This window comes from Zosterops lateralis (genome assembly GCF_965231275.1).
Source record: "Zosterops lateralis genome assembly, chromosome: 5".
NCBI lineage: Eukaryota > Metazoa > Chordata > Aves > Passeriformes > Zosteropidae > Zosterops > Zosterops lateralis.
This window is the reverse complement of record NC_139766.1, coordinates 12,931,199-12,954,327: the sequence shown is the minus strand read 5'-3', so window position 1 is coordinate 12,954,327 and position 23,129 is coordinate 12,931,199. Positions and strand designations below refer to the sequence as shown.

The window sequence follows — 23,129 nt, the reverse complement described above, 5'->3', positions numbered from 1 at the left end:
GGCTGCCAAGTCATGCCAAGTTCAGGTGGGTACAAGTTTAGGCTCTCATACATAGCACAGATGAACCCAGAGTGGCTTTTTTAACTCTTCATAGGGTTTGACATTCTGAGAGCAAATCAGATTTGACTGTATTTCAAAATGTTACTGTTCTGAGATTTACAATCAGGTCTGGTGCTGCTGAGTTGGTGGCATTAGGTCCAGTATAATATTTCTTCTCTCTGACATCACATTCACCCCTTTGGTTTCAGACTCAGAAATTCAATGAGGTTTAAAGTCAAGTCCTCTGCCAAATGTTAGCCAGCAAGCCCCAGCCAACTTTCAGGACTTGTTCTAATTGTCATCATGATTTGCTCAAAAATTAAATCCAAACACAGTTCATTTGCTGTTTACCTCAGATACTGCAATTTCAGGCCATGTTGAAAAGTGAGACATAAAAGTCACATTGCATAAAGCTTTCCAAAATTATACACTCTTCTGTGGGTAGTTAAAGCCTTAACTGAAAGCTGACTGAAGAAATGTAATTTTGAAACAATTTCCACTGAGATAATTTCTTCAAATGTATGTGCTGGTGTATATGAAATCTGCAGTCTGAGATGATTTGAAAAAGCCACTCTCCAGAGAGTCAAAGGAATGTAGACATTTGCTTTTTCTTCCCTTCTCTCTACCATCATATATGTGGGGTCATACAGCTCCAAGAATTAAGCAATGAGCTCTTTCTCTGGACTAACTTGAATTCAGTTAGGTCCGCTGAATCTGTTGTGTACTGCTCTGCTTCACTGTTCATAAGAGCTAAATCCAAGTGACACTGACATTCTGCTTAGCTCAATATTATACCAAGCTACAGACTTGGTTTGGACATTTAGTTGCTCACAATCATACCCAGAAAGGGAGATCAACCACAAGGTGTGAAGCTCAGATGGGAAAATGTTCCCATGAAAAAAAATTTTGCAAACAGTATGAAGCGGGGGAATCCCAGCATATTCACTGCAGCAATAGCAACATTCCCTTTTCCTATGTGCAAGAGTTGCATTAAAAACTTGTCTTAGAGGCTGATTAGAGAGACTTCTATAGAGAATTGGGGTCTAATTATCTCTGGAAATATTCACACCAGAAATTAACCCCCCCCCAAAAAAAAACCCCAAAAAACCACAAACCAAAACAAAGCAAAACAAAACAAAATCAAACAAAAAAACCCAAGCCAAAATAAAACACCCCAAAACCAAACCCCCAAGTCCTTTGGCTTACAAGAGCTGAAATCATCCAGTGGTACTCATAGGCAGGCAGAGCTCCACCTCAACACCTCTCCAGACCTCCTTCACTGGCCACAGGCACAGGGGGTTCACCCCTGCTCTGCCCCTGTCCCACACAAAGCCCCCTCCGTGCCCCCAGCTCCCACCAGGCTCCTCCCCTGTCTGCAGAACAGTTTCCTCTCACTCCAGCACCAATTAGCAGCCCCTCAAGCACCAGGCAAAGGCAGCCTGCAAACAATCTGAGAGTTGTGCAGTGGCCCAGTGACGGGAAAAAGCAAAGGGGCAGCTTTTCCAGTGGTAAACTGTGCCCTACCTCATGTACAGGAGCTGTCTGTAGCTGTATGGGCAGCAGGATGCAGAGGAGCTATGTAGAACCTGCCTCCACAATCCATTCCTCACCTTCCAGAAAGGCATTTTTAACAAAAAACCCACAATGTATACAACATCTCATGTGTGCTACTTTGTTTTTATTTTTTTAATGAAAAGAAATCTAATAAAAGGGAGAGGAAACAATGCACTGCAGGAGAGGCAATTTTCATTGCAAATCACCTATTTGGATCAGTCTGAATGGATGTGATGCAACAGATGTTTTGCAATGGGCAGTCACACTGGCACTCTAATGGAGCATCACTTACAATGTTATCATTTAAGAGGCAGAACTTTACATATATTTATATTTATATTTATATTTATATTTATGACCCTGTTTTAAACCACAACGACACAGACTCCAAGCTTCAGAAGGCTGAAATGACTCTTTTATTTTCGGGATGTGTCTTCCTTTTATACTATTCTACACAGACCAATTTGATTGGTGACACAAAGGCAAAACCTCTTCACTCACATTGGTCAGACCAGAGGGACATCAAGAAAAAGTCTCTCCTAGGAAAAGGAATGAATAACATAGGTACAGTTTACAAAAACACTTCTCCTGTTTACAGAAAATTGCCTGGGAAAAGAATTTCAGACACCCAAAACATCTCAGGAATGAAACCAGGGCAACATATTTATATTTATATTTATATTTATATTTATATTTATATTTATATTTATATTTATGTTTATATGTATACTTTTATTTATATTACCTGTCAAAGAATAGAAGGTATTAGGTTACCAAGATCCTTGTAACATTTCATTCTACAGTATACATAGAATTGCTTTAGACTACTGCCATGAGGTGGCTTTCTGTTTTTCTGTTATCATTTTCAAGAAGCCTTCTGCCACAGTGTTTTATGATGGCAGAAATAAACTGCAAATATGCTACACTCCAGCCACCAGGGAGTAGGAATACCAGCTTGGAATTGTTATGTCAAGCTGGGCTGTGAACACTAATTCTTCTTATGGCAGCCCAACACTTCCCACCTCTTCTAATGGGATGGCTTTCATTGGCTCACAGTTTTTCTCTACCATGTGTAGAGGGTTTCTTGGCCTGGTCATCTTAGAAAAAAAAGTGTCAGTAAAATGCAAGCAGGTTTTTTTAAAAAAACTGGGCAAACCATTTCATTGAAAACTTCTACTGTGTCTCCCATTTGGAGAAGCAGCTTTAAGTTTAGCAGTGGAAAGAACCTTCTTCATTTCCTCTTTCAAAATCAGCTCAGATCTGCCCAAAATAAGGTCCTTGGAGAATTTCAGTTCCCGCGTGCATAGCTGCACAATTAGAGGTTGGCTGATACATTTCCTGTGCACTGTGAGCAGGATCTAGGTTAGATTGTTGGAGCAGCATGATATTTTGTTGAGACTACTCTTCCTCCATCAGGCACCAGGGTAAAATCCATCAGTCATTTGTTACACTCTTTTCATCTTTGGCAGCAAACATGATTAAAAATCTCCCTCGCTTAACAACTGCATCGTGCCCAAACCCTCATCCATTCTGTGGATTGAATGAGACTGAGACCTTGTTAAAAAAACCCACACAAATTTGTCTCTCAGGAGTCTAGTTCAACACATGATATATTAATCCTGATCTGACTGCAGAGCTTAGATGGGGAAGAGAGTACCTACCCCTGTCCTCCATGGCACTGCCAGATATAATCAGAGAGAGGATAGAATCTACATCATTCCACAACACTTGTCCTTGAGCAGAGATGCAAAACATAACAGAAGACTCAAATTAAAACTCTACATATTTTCAAGCTGGATTTCTATTCAGTTTACCTGCCTATAACAAACCAGGATCAACAACTGCTACTTCACAGTGGTGGAGCAATTGAACCTATGCTTATCATAAAACTATTCCAGGAAAAAAAAGTAATTGAAGGTCTGGGTCATTCAGCCTCATTAGTGCAGTTCAAATCATCTGGCTGGCTGGTCAGGCAGCACATTCTCAGGCTGATTTCCACCACTTGTTTATCTTGTCACTTGCTGATCATTCGGGATCTGCTCCTGTTACATAGGTATCTTCTGCTACTATGGATCTAATTGTATAGTTATTGTATGATAAAAATACCATTTTTCTTTTCCCCTCCCTCTTTGCCCTGAGAAGACTCAGAAAAATTCAGGCTGATGGTAACCTGTAGTGGATGCAATTGCAGACAGTGTCACAAGTACCTGAGATGTGAGGGTGTGATTGTAGCTGGAGATGAGGCAAATTTCACACAAAGTTTCACATTTTGCTTCTGCGTGCTCTGAGAAGACAGAGAGAATCATAGATAACAGAATGGTTATGGTTGGAAGGGACCTTCAAGATCATTTGTGCCAACCCTCCTGTTGTGGGCAGGAGCATCTTCTATTAGACCAGGCCAGGGGGCTCTGAGCCCACCCAGCCTGGCCTTGAACACTTCCAGGGATCCACCACCTCCCTGGGCAGCCTGTGCCAGTGTCACCACACTCCAGGTGGGGTCTTCACAAGGGCAGAGCAGAGAGGAATCACCTCCCTCAGCCTGCTGGCTGTGCCTTTTTTGATGCAGCCCAGGACAGGGTCAGCCTTCTAGGCTGCAAATTCATGCTGCTGTGGCATGTCCAACTTTTCATCCACAAGAACCCCCAAGTTCTTCCCCACAAGGCTGCTCTCAGGGAGTTATCTCCCATTGTGTGCTCATGATTGCCCCCATCCAGGGGCAGTACCTTATACCTGGACTTGAACTTCATAAGGCTCTTTTGGGCCCACTTCCCAACTTTGTTCATGGCATGAGAAGTTTCGGGGGTGATCAGCAAAAACAGGTGAGGAGTGCAGACAGGTATTGGCTGCAACCACACAAGAAGAGTATTCGCCCACTGTGCTTCCAAATTGATTTTTCTAGTTAAAAGTAACATTTAATATTAAGTTTCTAATATTACATATCTTTCCAATTGTGTTTATTTCCATTGTCATTTAAATGTTAGATAAAATGAGGAATATTTGTATGAGGTGCTATTTTAACTTCTGTTTTTACTTTGTGTAATTGCAGGTCATGTTCATATCACTGACTTTAACGTAGCAACCATAGTGAAAGGCTCAGAAAAAGCTTCTTCTATGGCTGGCACAAAACCCTATATGGGTAAGTTATCAAGACATTTAAAATGTAAGAAAAGTTACACATTAAGGCTGACTAATGGTATAGCAAAAGGATTTCATGTTATAAAAGCATAAAGTAGATGTGATCAACTTCTTTTTTTGACAATATATACGTGTGTCAGTAGTGAAAATCTTCAGAGATAGAGGATGTTGTTTGGATGTTATTTTATACAGAAGCTTGATCTCTACACTTTTCTAATCAGGCTCTGTTTGGTTTTGTGAATTCCAATTCAGCAGGAATTCAGCTGTGTAACTTTCTGTAAATCCCCACATCCTGAGACAAGAATATAGGATATATTTGCATCACAAGAATATATGATATATCTGCTTAAGTGAAATGAGCAGCACAGCATAAGCATGGGATACAGAGCATTAGAAGGTCAAGGGAAAGATGGGAGACAGGGAAAAGACTTTTACCTTTTCACACGAAAGGATCTGGTCTAAGTTCACCTCAGCTCATGTAGTTGTTCCTCTCCTGAAGCCTCCTCCCCACTCATCAGATCTCCACCATATCCATCAACCTCACAAGAAGAAACAATACCAAAAAAATTCTCTCCTTTCCTTTATGAAGGCTATCACACAATCCACCAGCTTACTTTCTCTTCATTGCACCTTCCTCACCTCTTGGAAATGTAAAGATGCTGCAAAAGCCCCAGCTGCAGTCTTTAACATTCAGAAAGAATCACTCTTGCATTTATTTGGAGCTGTAAAAAGACAGCAAAGCTTTTAGAGCCATAAAAATCCTCTGTTTCAGATGAAAAGTGATGGTTAAGGATTCTCTGTGGCACAGTTTGGATATCAAAGCTTCAACAAACCAAATATTAAGTGTGTGACAGATACAGCCAGACATTCATTGGTGCTACTTTCCTCTTTTAGTTTATACCTTTTATTTTGTGAAGAATTCTAACTCTTGCGAAACGCTACAAGGACTTTTCAGTTGCAGTGATTTCTGGTCGTAAGTCTGTATCAAAGGCTTTCCATGTGGCTTCTCCTGGGACATTTAGACTACAAGACAAATAGAAAAAAAACAGAATTGTGGAGGTTGGCTCTGTGGTTGCTGGTAAGCTTCTATTCCTAAGAATTCAAACCACAAGTTACCCTTGGTGTAACAAGACAAAGTCACCTTCAAGCGTGGTACTTGCTGAGTACCAGAACCAAGGAAACAGCAGTTTCTGTAAGACATGCCTTATGTTATGCTGATTTTCACAATGATGACAGTAGGAGATGTGATGAAAGCTTTTTCCCCCTCACTCTTGAAGGTTTATGAAGTCTTACTCTCATGTGAATTCTGTTATGTTTAATCAGATATGAGGGGACTCTCCAGTCTTTTCCTCAGCAGAGGCTCTTACAGGATTTCTCACTTCCTATGGCCAATTTAAGGAAATAAACAGAAAAAAACATTATCTCTAAAGCCTTCATTCCTGTTTGAAATCTGATTGAAATAGGCTGAGAAATTGCTATGGAGTGATTTGTTCACATGCAGCATGACTGAATAAAAATGGTTTCCAGGAAGAAAACAGAGTGAATTGATATCGTGTTGTAAAAATGCCCTAGCTGTTCTGATTAAGATGCCTATCTTGTAATGCTAAGCATGGTGTGAGTCAGCTCCTGCAGCCTTTGCTTAATCCCACTTCACATTAGCCTTTTAGCCCCCAAGTCTTTGCTTAATCCCACTTCACATTAGCCCCAAATATTTCAGCCTGAAATATTCCCTGCCTATTTCTCTACTTATTAAATGTTTATGAAGAATGCACTGTACCTGAACCTGAATGTTTCTCTAGAAAGCCTGTCATTTTTTCATGTCCTCCCCTTCCCAGCCAATTCATTCAGACAAGTGAAATACCTGCCACACATAGAAACAAAGACAGGGACAGAAGTGTATGTGAAAAGAACAAGGCCAATAGCCTCACAAGGCAGGATGCTTCCAGCTGCTTCTGGAGGTTTTCCCCTCAAAGCCAATGACCTGAAATGCTGAAATGAGAACAACTTCTTAGAGTTTGGGGTGCGGGTCCTCCAAGTTTGCCTTGTACTGTTCAGGTGGCTGGGACTGTGAAAGGCAATGTGTACCTTCCGGTGATTTGGAAACCTGTGTGTCACCTGTGCCTGATTTTGCCTTCACAAATTCACTGCTCAAACCTTTTACAACACCTGTGATTGAGGGTGTTGTCAAGGTTTTATTGTAGGAACAGCTCTTTGCAAACTCCTACAGTTTCAGGCTGTCATCCTACCCTGGCAAGCTGTGCAATATGTCCTTTGAGACCAGGCTGGCTTTTGGCAGGCACAGCTGCTGCCAACAAATGACCACAAGCACTTGTGGAGGACTCCCTGCATTGTGAATTGGGGTGTGGACCAGGAAAGCCAGTGCAGGGCAGGACATGTTCCCTGGGTGCTTGTGCTAGTCTGTTCAGCTGTGGCTCTTTCTTCCTGCAGAAGGACATTTAGCTCATCCTCTTGTGTGAAAGAGAAATGTGTGTTCACCTGACTGGAAGCACCTGTGTAAGGCCTTGCTACTTTCAACACTGTCCCATCTTTATGAGTGCAAAAAAAAAACCCCAAACTAAAGGACATTTCTTAAACTGCTCCCTCTTGAACGAGGCTGCAAGATATATCTGTGTGTCTCAAAGGATATGCTCTGTGCTGGGCACCCATCTGCAGTGATGGCCCTCTACCCTGCAATAGAGTGCTCAGCTTCAGCTACAAACCCAAATTCAAGCAGTTAAACACATCTAGAAAACATGACAGATATCACCTTTCTTTTATTTCTCACTTTGGCAAATTTATGTGTGTTTAAGTCCTATAGCATATGCTTTTTCCTTACTGAAATATTTTGGAATGATCAATTTGCATAAATCTGTATATTACTTCTGAGTGTTGCAAAACCTTTCTATTCACAGGTTATTTGGGAGTGGGGTTTAAGGGTTGTTTGGGGTTTTTATGTGATTTTCTTGCTGTTGTTGCTTATTTTTGTTTTGGTTTTTTGGGAGCTTTTGGGTTTACTGGTAGGAGGGTTTGGGGGACTAGGTAAAGTCTTTGGTGTTTTTCTCAGCAGAGAAGATACTCTGAAGATATTCAAATGATGCACTGTGACTTTACCTCAAATCAAACCAATAAAATACATTTTATTACACAAATACACCTGAAAAAAATCCAAAGTCAATAAAATCAGTCATAAATTATGTGAAAGGTTTCAGCTACTCCATTCCCATCTCACAGGCTTGTTATCTCAGGTTTTCACAGCTCCTTTCATAGGCTGCTGTCATGGTGAAGAATGACTGTGTGCTTGAGATTACCAGAGGATTGTGGATTTACACTGGTCCACTGAACTTCTCAAATGTATGAGTCATCCTTATTTATTAATTAATACTGTGTAGGTGTACTACTGAACTCAGAGGAAAGCCAGTGGGTGTCCTGATATAAACCTTTCACGTTGAAAAAATTATTCCATAGAGCTAAATTTGTTCCTCAGATGCTTAAAATACAGCAGGGAAAATTTTGAGTTGACTTTTCAATAGTGGCCAATCTTTGGTCTTTCTCGCACTCTTATTAAACAGTGCTCTGAAATGAAATACTGTTTTGCAGCTCATTGCATTTTGAATGCAGTTAAGGCAGTGTTTAGGTTTTTAAAAATCTTGCCTTTATCCTACAGGGGGTTTGACTTTCTGTCTGCAGAGTTTCTGTGGTTATACCATTCATTACCTGACCTTTTGATCGCGGGGACATATCCCCATGTCAGCATGACAAGGGAGGCTTCTGTTTGTTCTGATAAGCAAGAACTAAGAGTGGCTGGGTGAGACTTTGAGGTGCTGAAATAAATACTCCCCACACTGATGGGACTTTCAGCTCGTGCTAGGAGCTATGTGGCTGAAGGGATTAAACACTGAGCTGCTAGCAGGCATTCAGGTCTTGGTTCCACTCTGACACTATTGAGTAGGAACATAAGCATATGAGGAACCTCAGGAGATCAGGAAAGAAGTTATTACCTCCAGCTGGTCTTCACCTCTTTATGCTCTCTGACCTGCTACCATCCTTTAAGGTCTTCCAGCAAAACTACTAATACTGTCATTTCTTTGACAATTTCAGTTAATAAATACCCCACTCTGACTGAGTTCAAGAGGTAGTTTTGGATTGGGCTTTTTATTTGTTCATTTGTTAATTTGTTTGTTTGTTTGTTTATTAGCTGCCTGAAATGGCCTGGTGTGTTGTGGAGCGCTGCAGGCAGATCTGAGGGGAGCAGGGTTCCAGCAGAGGTGGCAAATGAGCCCCAGCAGGGCCCCTCTGCCCCCTGGATAACTCCTGGTTTTTGGTCAGGCCAACACCCCCAGGTTTCTGCATGCATAAACTGGTGCAAAGGTATTTTCTAGCCTGGTGGGAGTACGTGATGCAGGAGCATGTAACAGTCCTTCTGGTGTGCCAGCTACAGTCTGTCCTGAAAATCCCCAGTTAGGCAAACCTAGCATAATTTCAGTACTGGGCAGAACAGCTGCTGTCTATACACTGGAACAATATTCCAAACACCAAATGGATATTTTTGGATAAAATCCCTTCTAAAAACTGCTAGAAAAACTGGCCCTGGAGCCACTGTGAGCTTTTGTATGGAGTAACAAAGGTGCTTGTGTACAATTTCCTGTTCAATAGTGGGACACCACCACAATGCTCCTTGCTGCTGGGCTTTCTTTCAACAGGGGTAGCAGCTCAAGGTTGTTTCTCTGAGGCTGATCCAGATGTTCAGCCAGTAAGGGCTTCTCTGTGCAAGGTCAAGAAGTGAGTTCTGTTCAGTGGTTGAGTAAAGCAGAGGGTTGTATGAGGATAGTACACTGAATAAGGGCAGAAGAGCTTATATAGCCATATGGAAAACTAATAAGGCATTCTAAATGCCATGTCTGTTTTCAGGTAATGGTATATAAATTATTTACTTTGATTGAATAATTGCATTAAATATGAGTATTAAAACTATTGAGGCGTATTATGTGAATAATGGTGCAAAATCAGTTACATGGCTAGAACAAATATAAACCTCATGCTAGAAAATTGCCATCCCAGCATGCCCAGGCTTTAAGCAGCATTTTGCTTTATAAAATAGAAGTTAGAAGCTGGCTAGTCTAAAGCTCTTAGTCAGAAGGCTGACCATTATAATTTAGACCTTTTTAGCACATGAGAAAGTAAACACTAGGAGGTAAATTGATAGTTTACCAAATCCACATTTATATTCAGGGAGCGGGAAGTTGTTTTCTTCCATTTTGCTCTTGAAACAGCTTCTACTCTGGATAGATGATCACTGGTCATTATTGTAGTTTGATTTCTGTTTTCTATTTAAAACATGATCCAGAAAAATTACTGACCCCTGAATTTACTTCTCAGGGGAAAGAGAAAAGTAGTATTTTCTCATCACAGTGATGTGAAAGCAATTAATATTTCACTGAAACATCTCAGTTCAAGGTTCTTGGAATTTTTTTCCAAAAGTCAAGTTCATTTTTTATTCAGCTCAATCTTTAATGCCTTAAGCCTGATTCAGCAAAGCTATAAATATGTTCTATACATCCTCATTCACACATTTAAAATTCGCAAACATCTAGCCTTTTAACAGCTTGTCCTGTGCTAATCAATCAAAATATTCTTATGCTGTGTGTTGTATATATGTGTATATATCAATTTGTACACATTTTTTTTTCCCAAGATCAAGGACTAACATGTAGAAGAAGGATGATACCTGTCATTGTGATGTTATGCTGATTCTCAGTTAATGATGCTGGAATGTATTTTCTAATCTGAAATCTCAGGCATTGCAATAAGACCCATGCCACTGAAGTATATTTTGCTGCAATGACTACAGCAGAGTGTGCTGCTTTGCAGCCCCTCCAGTAAACCACAAACCTCTGATTCTCCTTACTGACATGTAGAGTCTCTGCTGAGATGCAAATAGACATCAGAGGGCTGCAGCTAGACAGCTGGATGAGCAATGTCAAGGATTTCATTCTTAAGATGTGTTTTGGACATATCCACCTGAACTGGATCATTCAAGAAAAAAGAGACAAAAACACTAGGGTTTTTTGGTTTTTTTCTTTCATTTTCAGTTTCTCATATTGATAACAGTGGCACAGGGCATTGTGCAGGAACAGATGACCAGATGTCATTGGCAACATTTAGCTTTTCATGGACAGCCAGATCCTTACAGTAATCCATCTTGCAAGACTCACTTACAAGTTATTGCTTAAATAGACTTATTTATGAGTATGTAGGTGTTCCATCAGAAATAATAGCAGCTATTCTTTTTGCCAGCCACACCAAGAGACAGACCTCAAGTTGATAATTTTATCGTGGCCAGTATTTTCAAACCCACCTTTGAGCAGCAAATTAAACAGTCTGAATTTCAGAGACCCAGAGCACTTACAATTTATGAAGTTGTGATACCAATAAATATTCAGCAGATTTTCAGAAACTCTACTTAAAACTTTTTATTCTTCATACAAAATGGACTTTTACAATAGGAAAAAATAGTGAAAATTTTGCTTAGCATTATTTGCATTTAAGTTGATACTCTTATTTCAAGCTCATGAATCATGTTGTTGGATACTAATATCTTTCCACAAATAAAGGTAGATAATTACCAACCAGCTACATAGCATTTCCTTTTTTATAACTTTATTTTTGTTACAGATCTCTAGGAAAATATGTATACAATATGAGATGCATCGTCTACCTAATTCACAGTGCAGATAATTGGTATGAAAATTCCAGTGGATTGTTACATATATGAATGTATTTGTCCGAAATTATTTGCACAAACCTACAGAACAGGAGTAAGGATATCCCAGTACGCCATTACTTCTGAAATGGATAGAGACCCACTGGATTTTCTTTCACATTCAATTTACTCATATGTTGTCCTCTAGTATGGTTTTATATTAGAAAGAAATAACCTTTTATTTACTTCCTACAGTCTGCAGTAGTATGGCATTATTAAAAAGATATAGTGCAAAATAATACATCTCTGAAGAGGAATTATTTTAATTTATCAGTTGGACAAAAGTATTGACTGGAAATTTGTATTGGGGACAACCAAGAAATGCACTGATGCACACAATACAGTACAAATGTAGATTCATTTATATAACTTTTCAAGAAAGGAAAGCAGGTAAACAATAAAATCATGAAAGTGTACTTTTAAGAGAAAAATACATATGCAGAAAAGAAACAATAGGAGGACTTTTAGCTTGGCTAGTTGCTAAAATTAGTATGAGTGATTACTCCTTATTGTCTAAGACAAAGAAACATTCCTGATTTTATTTGCTTGGTTAAAATTAGTACAGATGTCCCATCTTGGAACGGCATTGGTATTTAAAGGGTGTTTCTTTGTCATTTGCAACAAGTTGTATGCAGGGTGTCAGATCACATTTTGTGAAACATGAAAAGCAATAACACAAACAAAAAGACTGCATTGCTTCTGACTTCCAGACTTTTAAAAGTCCCTGGCACTTTGGGTGGCAGGTTTCCCAGGTGTCGGAGCATGTGAGCAGAGGTGAAGAGCCCATGCAGTTCATGATGACTGCCAAGAGGAAGAAGCTGTAAAGATTCCTTTGAGGCTTTCTGGCCTCTGTCATCCCCCTCAGATGTGCTGTGAGGAGCTGCCTCCTTGAGCTTCATTAGGATCTCAAGGATCCCAGGATTGTGAGGTGACTCATGGTAGCAGGGCCCCAGGAACCTCTACTCCAACTCTGCTCAAAGCAGGGTGAGCAGTGAGGCTGGACCAGGTTCCTGCTGTTGAGTCATTCTTCAGGCAGCTGTAGCAATATGCAGTTCTCCATCATATCAAAGAAATTAAGTCAGGGCAAGCTATGAGGACCTGAGGACTAATTGCAACACTTCTTTACTTTTCTTTGAATTCACTCTTGCTGCTAGACTTGCTATTACTTGATTTATCTTCACTGTTTAAAAGTTGAGCTTCTGCCATGCAAAAGTCTACTGCTTTTCCCCTAAGTGCATGTAATTGTAGCTACAGCTTTTGGCCAAAACAAACTGCAGGATCAAACCTGATATTAAACCCATTTATTTTCCTGAAAAGCCTCTGTTCAGTGGAAACTGCTAAAGGAAAAAGATATGAAACTCTTGTTCTTGCAGGTACTCTCACTCTTGTTCACACAGACTCTTGAAGGCAGAATACTTCTGCCTATATAGATGCACGAGGGTAAAAGATTAAGTATGCTTCTCATCCTAAATCTGTTATGGCAAGGAAGGATATGCTCACAACAGGTGCACATAGCAGAGCTGTTGTTCTTGCTCCAAGCTGGCATGCTAAAATCTGATCATCTTTGAAAGAATCTACCCAGAGCAGGCTGCAGGATGGTTTTCCAAGCTGATCCTGGGATCAAGTTCAAGTTTTATAAGATTACAGATTTTCTATTTAGGTAACAATGTTAAAGAAAATCAATGCAGAATTTCATCTTTCCTTTCAGAGTTTTTATTTGCTTTTATCCTAACCAATTTGCACTCTGAATTGGTTCTCCAGGCATAGTTATTTCTTACATCAAAACTTAATATTATTTCTTATTATGTATTTCATAGCTCTAGTTCTTCAGAGCTTGACTAGTTCTATGACTTGAAGGGTTTGCGGTCTTTCTGTAAGATCATGCTCTGTTTCTGAATGAGCAGGCAAACTCCAGAACGCTGCACACAGCCTGGAGGCCTTCATTTGCACCTAATGTCTCAGTTCAAAAAGATTTTTAGACACATTAAGTACAAGCTTAGTGTGAAATGGGTATTTAACAGCCTTGTCAAACTAGAGAAAGGTCTCTTAGCTTGAACATAGTTGAGGTTTCACCCTGAGAAAAAACCTGTATAGGATACTGCAAATCATATTGCATCCTCTGCCAGTCCCTCCCTCATGGGAAGAGAGTGTTTACAATGGCTTCACTGGAGCTGATGGAGTGCAGAGAGGCATTCCAGCTGGACTGAAAATAATGCTGTTAAAGCGGGCAAAAAGGGGCTATTGCTTTAAAAATCGGGCCTTTAACTGCTCATATTCTGACCTAAGTATGCCATTGGCTTAAGGTGAGAAAACAGCTTCAAAACTCTAGGGCAAAAAAAAGCATTTTCTGCTGTTCTACCTAATGTAGGATGAGTTGACCTTGAGGAATTTAGAAAAATAAAATAAAATAAAATACAAATCAATAGCTTGGTCACTAAATTAGCAAAACAGCTGCAGCATTCTGGCAATGTCATAGGTTAAATCAATAAAGTACTTTCACCTCTGTCTCACAGAAATCAGGTAGTGATCTGTCTCATTATTAAAATGTTAAAGCTATAAAAGAAATTATGAAACCAATATCATACCTGCACAGTTCAGTAAAAATGCCAAAAGGCTATTTTCTGTAATGAGATACTGTACATTATCTAGGCACAGTGGGCAAAATCCATAACGAATGGGGCTAAATCAAGCAAACCATCGCTGCAAGGTTCCTATGGTGATATTCAAAATACAAGTTTGGTGCCTGATGTGCAATTTAAGTGCATTGATCCACTAAAGTAATAAAAAAATCCTGCTTATGCTCTCACCATCCATCTCATAGACTGCACACCTGTAAGATGTGCCTACACACCAGCAGCATGTAAATAAGTGTTGAAATACACATGAAAATAAAGCATGCCATGGGAAGCTATGTCATCTGGAGGTGAGACAGAGTTAACTCAGTGTAATGACTCTTATGGGATTGTTGATTTATACTGGATCACAGAACAAGTTTTCCTCTGCCAGAGATCCATTGGTCATCTATTCTCCAAACACATATATTCCAGAAAAAATGTTTATTTAAGTGCCTTCAGATCTCATACCAAACATGTTTGGACATGATCTTGCTGTTCAAAGAATATAAGACCACTTTCATACATTCACTGCTTTTTATTCTACAGATTAGAGTTTTGCCATAACTGATGAGTCGATGCTGAAATCTTCTATTATATTTGGCTCTTGAAGACTTTCTGGAGTTGTAAATTATTAGGTTGCCATCCAAAATGCAAGGACTGCAAAAACTCCTCTAAAAGGAATGCCTTTCCATTTATTAAAGATGCTTCTCTAAATTCCATAAATAGTCAAATCCCAAACTGCCAGTCGGAAGTGTGACCAGACTACATCATTCACTGCAGTGTGCTCATCACAAAGCGAGGCCGTGGTAATAAGGGGGTGATGTGGTACATTAGACTTGGTATCATGGCCAGAAGAGGCTCGCATGGTAATTGTAATCCAGCATTCAGATGTTATGGCTGGAGACAGTAAAAGTATTGTTTTCACAAAGTGCACTGAGATTCTGCTGTTAAATCATTAGAAAAGCATGACCAAGAATTCATTTCATTTCATTTCATTTCATTTCATTTCATTTCATTTTCACTCTTATTTATATCTGGTTTTCTGAAGAAATTACAGTAACATTTGTACAGATTTTTTAATGAAATTAGACAAAGTGGATCCTTGTTTTGAAAATACATTTTCTTTTCCTCCACAGAATTTACTTTTATGGAAGTCATTACTTCATTGACAGTGTTTTCTTCCACTTGTGACAGTTTCTCACATCATAAAATCAGTGTCAGGATTTATATTTAAGTACCATTTTCCTATGTTGAATACCTTTAAAACCTGTCTGATTAGTTCTATCCAAATGTAGAATAGGAATGAGATTTACCACATTCAACACCTTCATCGATCAGAAAGAATCACCTCACTTGCAGATATTTTTCTCATAAAATGTTTACATTACCCTAAATATTCTAAGTCACACTTCAGACCAAGAATTCCCCTCCTATTACTTACCTTTATTCACATAACTTAAAAGAACCAGGTAAGAATTAACACATGAAATTTTTAACTTTTGAAATACCCTGACCAGAGAATGTTGCTTGTTATCAGTAAAACAAGGCACTGAAACTACACCCTGAAACTGCTGTGCTTCCAGATCTATTTAATTCCAGTTTGTTGAGTCCTTATTCATTTTTCAGCTGTGAAATAATACTCATAGTCTAACCTTAATGAAATGCTTTTTTGTTTGGTTTGATTTACAATTTTAGCTCCAGAAGTGTTCCAGGCTTTTATGGATGGAGGTCCAGGATACTCGTACCCAGTAGATTGGTGGTCGCTAGGAGTTACAGCATACGAATTGCTGAGGGGTTGGGTAAGAATGCTCGAGTTCGTTGTTATCCAGCAAAAATATCAAGTTTGCAGTGGCCCTGAGTCCACTCTTCAGAATAAAATTTGAGTGTACAAAGCCCAGGTCAGGAATGCTGTGCTAGTTCTTTCCCCAATGAAAACATTCTTGGGAAAATTTCACCCCATACTCAAATATATTATGAACATTTCCCTCAGTTTGGCTAAGGAAAGGCCTAATATTTAATATCTTCTTTATATTGCTAAATTGCAAACAATGGTATTTTTTTTCAAATAGAAGTTGAGTTACTTGAGACTCTATTACATCTTTGATTCTCTTGGCTAATACCATAAGAGATCTAATGTAATATCTTAAGATGCTTGGCCCATCTACAGAAAATGCTTATCTGCCAGTGCATTTGTTTCTTATCTAATCAATTTTGTGAATAAACTTAATGAAAAATCTTTCTGGGCATGGTTGAATATCACAGAAGATAATGGAAAATTCTTTTCCATTTTGGTTCAAAGAATTTCAGTCAGTTGCTTAAATATTTACTATTCCCCATGGAAAACAGTAATTTAGTTACTATTTCAGGGTGGTGACGTAGCTAAAGCAGCTGTTTGGGGTTTTTTTAATTATTTTTCATTCATGTTGTGGAAAGGGGATTTTATTGCATTGCAGTATGCTTTTTTATATTATGACACTAACACAGTTCTGCTACCTTGTCTTGCCAGACAATCCATCCCACAAAGATCTCACAATTTCATGTAGGATGACAGATAAAGAAAAACAGAAATAAAGAATAATTATTATTCCTACTTTTAAATGGAAAAATTAAGTTCAGAGTGTCTGCCTATTGTTACTTCAGAAGCTACATTTTTCAAATGCCTAAAATCTGGCCAATCTATTTTGTATTTCCATAGAAATAGCAAAAGTCATGCCCCTGAGATCTCTCCCATGCAAAGACTGTTTCATCTCTCAGAGGAGTATTAAACACTTTTCTTAACAAAAACAACAAACTAACAATTATTATTAATTTTTCTCTACCATAGTTCTTAAACCTTAGGGAGTTTCTAGACTGACATTCTTCCTGGAATGGAGACGTTGGAGTTTTGTAGTGATACATAATACATCCTGAATCCTAGTCACACATGGTAGTTCTAGCTGCACTTACAGTAAATTAAGAGAACATCCTGACAGTTTTATATCAAACCTTTCACCAGTGAGTGTCTCCAAGAAAGGAGAGCAATGAATGATTGTTAATGAAAGCTGAACTCACAAGACTAATCACAGAAGACCAATATGATGTGACAAATTCACTTTAAAAAATGAAAAACTCTATAGAATGATATCCATTTGCCAAAATCCATACAGTCTTTTCTGAATAAGTCAATTTGGCTACAAGCAAAGCAAAGTTGAGACTGAAACAATTTTTTGTTAGGGTTTTGGGGTTTTTTTAAATAAAAACATTGCCATCTGACCCAGTTCAAGTCACCCAAGCCAGCTGCTTGTTTTCTCCTGGAGAGCAGCTCTTGGCTACTGAGCAAGCCAGAGGATGGCTTGGCATCCCACATCACTGTATGGACAAGGAAAGGTTTATATTTTCTAAATTTTTCTAGTCTAGAAATGACCTAAACTGACACGAGTGATGAGAAGAGAAGTAGAAGTGGCTTGAGGAAATGTGCTTAACCTGAGGCACGTTGCTGTCTCAGCAACTGCGCGCTCCGAAGCCCCATCTGCCAGAGCAGCAGATGGCCGTGAAGGCACAGTTTGCACACAAGGCTGTGAGCTAAACCTGCAGGCACAAAGCCCCTGCTCCTCCAGGCTCCCACAGCTCTCTGTCCAGCAGCAAGGAAATGGCCCCACTGCCACCACGAACATGAATGGGCTCTCAGAGCCACCCACCCGCGCCAGCAGCAGCAGCCCTGGCAAAGAGGAGGCTGTGGCGCAGGGCACAGCCACAGGACACAGGGCTTTCTGCAGCTGCAGCCTGGTGCATGCCTGACTGCATGGGAATGGCAGGAGGCAAGGAAGGAAGGAGCATTAGAAATAAGAAACATCACAAATTTGATTTTCCGCCTCGGAGCTGTACATAGCATACGATGCTGACAGCCTGAATTTAAGAGGGGATAAGTAAAAGAAAAATTAGTAAAAATTAGTTGTTTTTCATTGAGCTGAATTTTTGTTTTTATTTGCCTCTGCTGCTCAGGGTGCTCAAGGCATTCCAGCCATTCTCATCTCTGGCTTCCCACTGCTGGGCAGCGAAAACCACGTTCTGCTTGAAATGACACACAGGAGCATGTTGTGTCCAGTACAGAGCTTTCTGCACCACCTTTTGGTTACCCATAGTACAGATGATATTTCTCAATAAGTTGTAGGTATATTTTTCTCCTTATCCAGCTGCTGATAAAAAAGCTAGCAAGAAAAAAGCAAATTCATACAGCTGTGCATCAAACATTGATCTTTTCACAAAGTCCACAAAATTAAACTGTATGATGCAAACCATGCCATGTGTCAGTCTGTTCCTGAGCTATAGACAGCTGCTAAAATGCTACAACAAATGTATATATCATGGATTCTGTAGAGACAGTGAAGGTTTGAGTAGTAGGTGGAATTCCCAGATTCTGACTATCACTGCAATGTGAACAATTAACAACAAACTTTGATAAAAAATCCTGAACAAAAGCAAACCAGATTTTTTTTTCTTTTTCCTCAAAATAGAACTGAAGGGATAGGACCCTTGAGTGGATTGAATAGCTGAAAAACAGGACAGATAGAGGTATGAAGGGCCTCAAAAGACCAAACTTATAATGGCCATTTATAGTTCAAATTAACTAATAAAAATATTCAAAATCTCTGCCAATCTCAAGAAAAAAAAAATCAAGATTTTAGAATGCTAATAATTTTGAAAATAACGTAAACTAGGGATTTTCCTGTCAGAAAAAAGGCATGGACAGGCAGAAACATCCTTAACAGAAAAAAGTTTAATGAATTAAGTTGCTTATTTTAGAGTTAATTGCCATTTTCAACAACTGGTGTACATTCTGTCTCAATAATCCTATTGATCACATTTTTATATCAAGGTCAGTCAGAAGTAGGTTGCTTATAGATCACAGAAAGCATGTAAAAGTTTCATTTTTAATAAGTGTTTCATGGCAACATTAGCACATGTAGGGAAAAGCATATGACAGAGTATTTCTAATGACAATTTTGAACCCAATTCAGGAAAATTATGTATTTAAAGCAGACATTTAGGTCCTACTATGTGGACATGGTATAGTTAAATGACAATGGGCTAACTGAATGGGAATCAAAGCAAAAAGATTTGGACTCTACCTTTTTTTTTTTGAACACCCCAGTGCTTTGGAATGCACTTGGTTTCATATATATGAAAGTTAAATATGTGCATGAATCTTCCCAGAATCAGAACATATCCTAGGTCTTTATGAAGAGTGACTCCAATTCCTTAACAGATTAGATAATTAAAACCTAGAAATATTCTTAAATTATAATCTTTTACCAGTACATATCAGCAAAAGTCAAGGGATGATTCAGTTCTTAGTCAAGGTAATGAGTGTCTGCCCTTTGCTGTTCAGGATATTGGATTAATAGGTAACTATGTTGTTTATGAATTATGATGCATTAATTTGCACACTGCTGCTAGGGTGGCATTTAGCTGCAGATCTCATATCACATATTTATCACCTGCTGGGTACAATTTAATTCACAAGCAATCCACTCTATGTCCTTGTTTACAAAAATACATTTAGTATAATTATAACCACTTGTTTCAGACATAAAAGTATGTGAACAGAAAATAACAAGAATATAAATTTATATGTAGTACTTTATTTCCAAATTCTGCATGTAACAAAAGATAAATCAGAAAAACTTCATGAACAAACAACTGCAAAGGCCAGAGCTTTTCTTCATCTACAGAAGAATTTAGGCACTGCAAACACATGACAGCAGATCCATGTTGTGTGTTAATTTTGGATTTTAAAAAAAGCAAAGGAGAAGGATTGGGATTTGGAGTCTGCTTTTTTATTGAGATTCTAACACAGACCTTTGTAAGCATTTTTTTAGTTTCTTTATCTACTACTCAGTAAAATTAGGATGACAAAGCTCATTTTAGCCACCTCTTTTCTGTTTTATCAGTTTGGGTCACAAGAACTGATCATGAGTATTACAAGGAAAAAATAGTAAATATTCTACATTTGACATAGAATGCCCCAGAAACAAAATTATTTATTCATCTCATTTGAACTGATACTTCCTTTCATGAGAGAAAAAATTGCAGAGGAAATGCATCTATGAGTAATTACATTCATTACAACCAAAGAAAAGCACACATACAAAGGATTAGACTCAAAATTGCTATAAGATGTTTTCGTGGTTTTGATATTTTCAAGATAAACAATACTGAGCTCAGGAAAATGTGAATAGTCTGCACTCTGTTATCCATTCTTGCTCACTTGATATTTATTTAACTTTATCCCAGAGGCCCTATGAAATTCATTCAGCCACCCCCATTGATGAGATACTCAATATGTTCAAGATCGAAAGAGTTCACTACTCATCCACATGGTGCAAGGGCATGATAGCACTACTGAAAAAGGTAAGAAAGCACAAATACCTCTGTCCTCTGTTCTCTCCTCTTCCAGAAGCCTCTCCAACACTGGAAAAGGCATCAGCCAAACACAAATATTAAATAATGAACATTTCAAGGATAAGAGAGCAGAGCTTATTTCTAGGCTGTTCTGAATGTGAGTGGTGCAATATTTTCTTTTTAGAAGGTGCAGTATTCTTACACTTTGACTCAGGCTTTTCATGCCTTCAAAGAAGTAAAAATTAAATATTTCTTTTATTTTAAAGCTGATTCACTAGTGACAGTAAAAGTTTGGGGATCAGTAATTCCTCGTCTGTGCCCTGGCCCCATTTCTCCCCAGCTATGGATGTGCAAGTGGGACAGGGAAGGAAGGACCACTGTGCCCTCTGAATTTCTGCTGCAGTTTCCAGACAAGGAGATTAGAAATTAAAACAGCTGTATCTCTTCCTGTCCCATGTTGCTATAGTTGCAATAACAAAAGTCAAGCCATTTGGTTGTAAACATCACTAAGCTACAAGGCAGGGTTCTTTCTGTATGCATTCAACCCTAAAAATTGTTTTCTTTCTGAAATCCCAGTTTTTGTTTGCTTTAATTGTCTGGCCACACCACAAAGATAATCTGTCTCTTTTAGGTATTTCACATCATCAATATTGATACTTGAACAGGAAATATTTGTGGATGTCTGAATAGAGTAATAAAAAGTATATGTCTTTTGCAGCAATTTGCAATCTAGTTTTGAATAGATAGAGCAGTGAGGTGGATAATTTTAACTGCTGCCAGGATGCTCAGTGTAACTGTATCTTCCAAAAAAATTAAAGAGAAAATACAAGTTGTTGGGTGGCATTGATCTGTGATGTTTCATTTTGCGTGGGCTCTTGTGTATTTGTAAGCAGACTTTTGTTGCTCATACATTTATACACTTCATGCCTGCAACAGCCATCTGGTGGCAATTAAACTGTACTCGTATCCTATGAGTTATTACTTTTTTTTTTTTAATTGGGACTTCTAGCATCTGTTAGAAGATTCCCTAGCCGTTTTCTTACTTAAAAATAAATATCATACAATTTATGTATGTGATACATTTTCTCTTCTATGTGGCATCCAGTCCCTTAGAAAATGCCTTGTGCTTGATCACAGCTCCTCACTAAGGACCCAGAGTGCCGCCTTTCAAGCCTTGCAGACATCCAAAACTCTCCATACCTAGCTGATGTCAACTGGGATGCTGTTTTAGAGAAAGCTATGACCCCAGGCTTTGTTCCTAACGTAAGTCAATATTCCAGGTGAATAGTGTTTGTAAATTCTGGTTTAATTATCACTGCTGTTTTACTTGTTTATGCTTGTATTTATTGCTCTTCAGTGATTTACTTTGGATTCTACTTTCATTTACTCAGTCACAGCCAAGGGAAAATTTGTCCCATTTCAATAGATCACAACAAAAACTAATTAACCTTGGTTCACTTTTTGTTCCTTTTCAAATAAAAAGAAAACTTTTTCCAGAATTTGCATTTCAGCTGTTAGAGCAAATGATTGTCAGAATTAAGTCTGAGACAAAGAATACTAAGATTGTTGTGCCTGTGAAAGTTTGACATTTGAATAACATTTGGAAAACTTTTTAACATCCTAATATGCTGTTATTTTTTCACTGAAAAAATAGTATTCCAAAAGTCTGACTTATTTCCTTTGTGGCAGATTCTTACAATAAAACATTCTGATTCTGTGAGGTTATCTGGTCATTTTGTTTTTACTGTGGTCCCATTTTATTGGTATTTTCTGGATATTTCCTTTTTGATCATTTTCAAGTTAAATGTATTTGAAGGCCATGAATAAAAAGCAATGACTGTGGTGTTAATATGCTACTTCACTTTTTTTCAGTCATATTACACCATAATTATTGTCCAAACAACATATTTGTAGCATATTTTTTGTTTTTTTTTAATGCAACTGTAAATAAAGATGAAGAAAGTGTAATAGGTAGACCCTGACTTCATCCAGGTGGACATCAGAGTTCATGATAAATGTGGTGGGGACAGGATCCAACCTTTCAGAAGCTGAAGGTGAGATAGCATTGCCTAATGGAGCAAAGGTAGCCAGGTGTGTTGCCAAGACACCTTTCTCCATGTGTGCTGAGCTTCTTGGCACCTGACCAGAGCCTCTCTGGAAGCAACATCCTACAGGAGAAAAAGCTGTGGATGGGCAGGCAGGGTCTCCCTCAGGAACTGGGAGAAATGCCAGGAGCACAGCAGTAAAAAGCACAACATAAGAAGGGAAAAACAGGCCCCTCTTACAGGCACCCCAGAGCAATGTTCAAGAGAAATTCCTTCCTTTCACTTTGTAGCTCCTAGTGCAAAAGAAAAGCTGGAGAGGTGAATGTCATATCTGCCAGGCCATGACTCTTTCACTCTTACTTGAGTCCATGCAGCTGGAATAATTGCTGTGCCATGCCTGGGTCCTCCCCTACACTCTCTCAGGTCGCTGTCCTAAGCAAAGCAATGCAGAACAAAGCTCATTCTTGGCCTGGTGGACCCCATCCTCCTGGTGTGGGGATCTACAAGATGAGAGGAGACTGACTTTCCTCTTTTCCTTTTTTCAAGTTAGAGCTGCTCTCTGAGATAGCAGAGGCGTGGACTTGCTTCTCAGGCAAAACT

The 23,129-nt window shown here is 38.8% G+C and overlaps 1 protein-coding gene across 1 annotated transcript in view; it reads left to right on the top strand.

Annotated features, from left to right (window-relative positions):
• STK32B (serine/threonine kinase 32B) overlaps positions 1 to 23,129 on the top strand; it is a 156,068-nt gene that overhangs the window by 111,453 nt on the left and 21,486 nt on the right. Inside the window, exons 6-9 of the mRNA XM_083860796.1 lie at positions 4,640 to 4,729; positions 15,799 to 15,902; positions 20,377 to 20,493; positions 21,622 to 21,747. Of these exons, the coding sequence (XP_083716922.1) occupies positions 4,640 to 4,729; positions 15,799 to 15,902; positions 20,377 to 20,493; positions 21,622 to 21,747 (437 nt within the window). The remainder of the gene's footprint in view (positions 1 to 4,639; positions 4,730 to 15,798; positions 15,903 to 20,376; positions 20,494 to 21,621; positions 21,748 to 23,129) is intronic.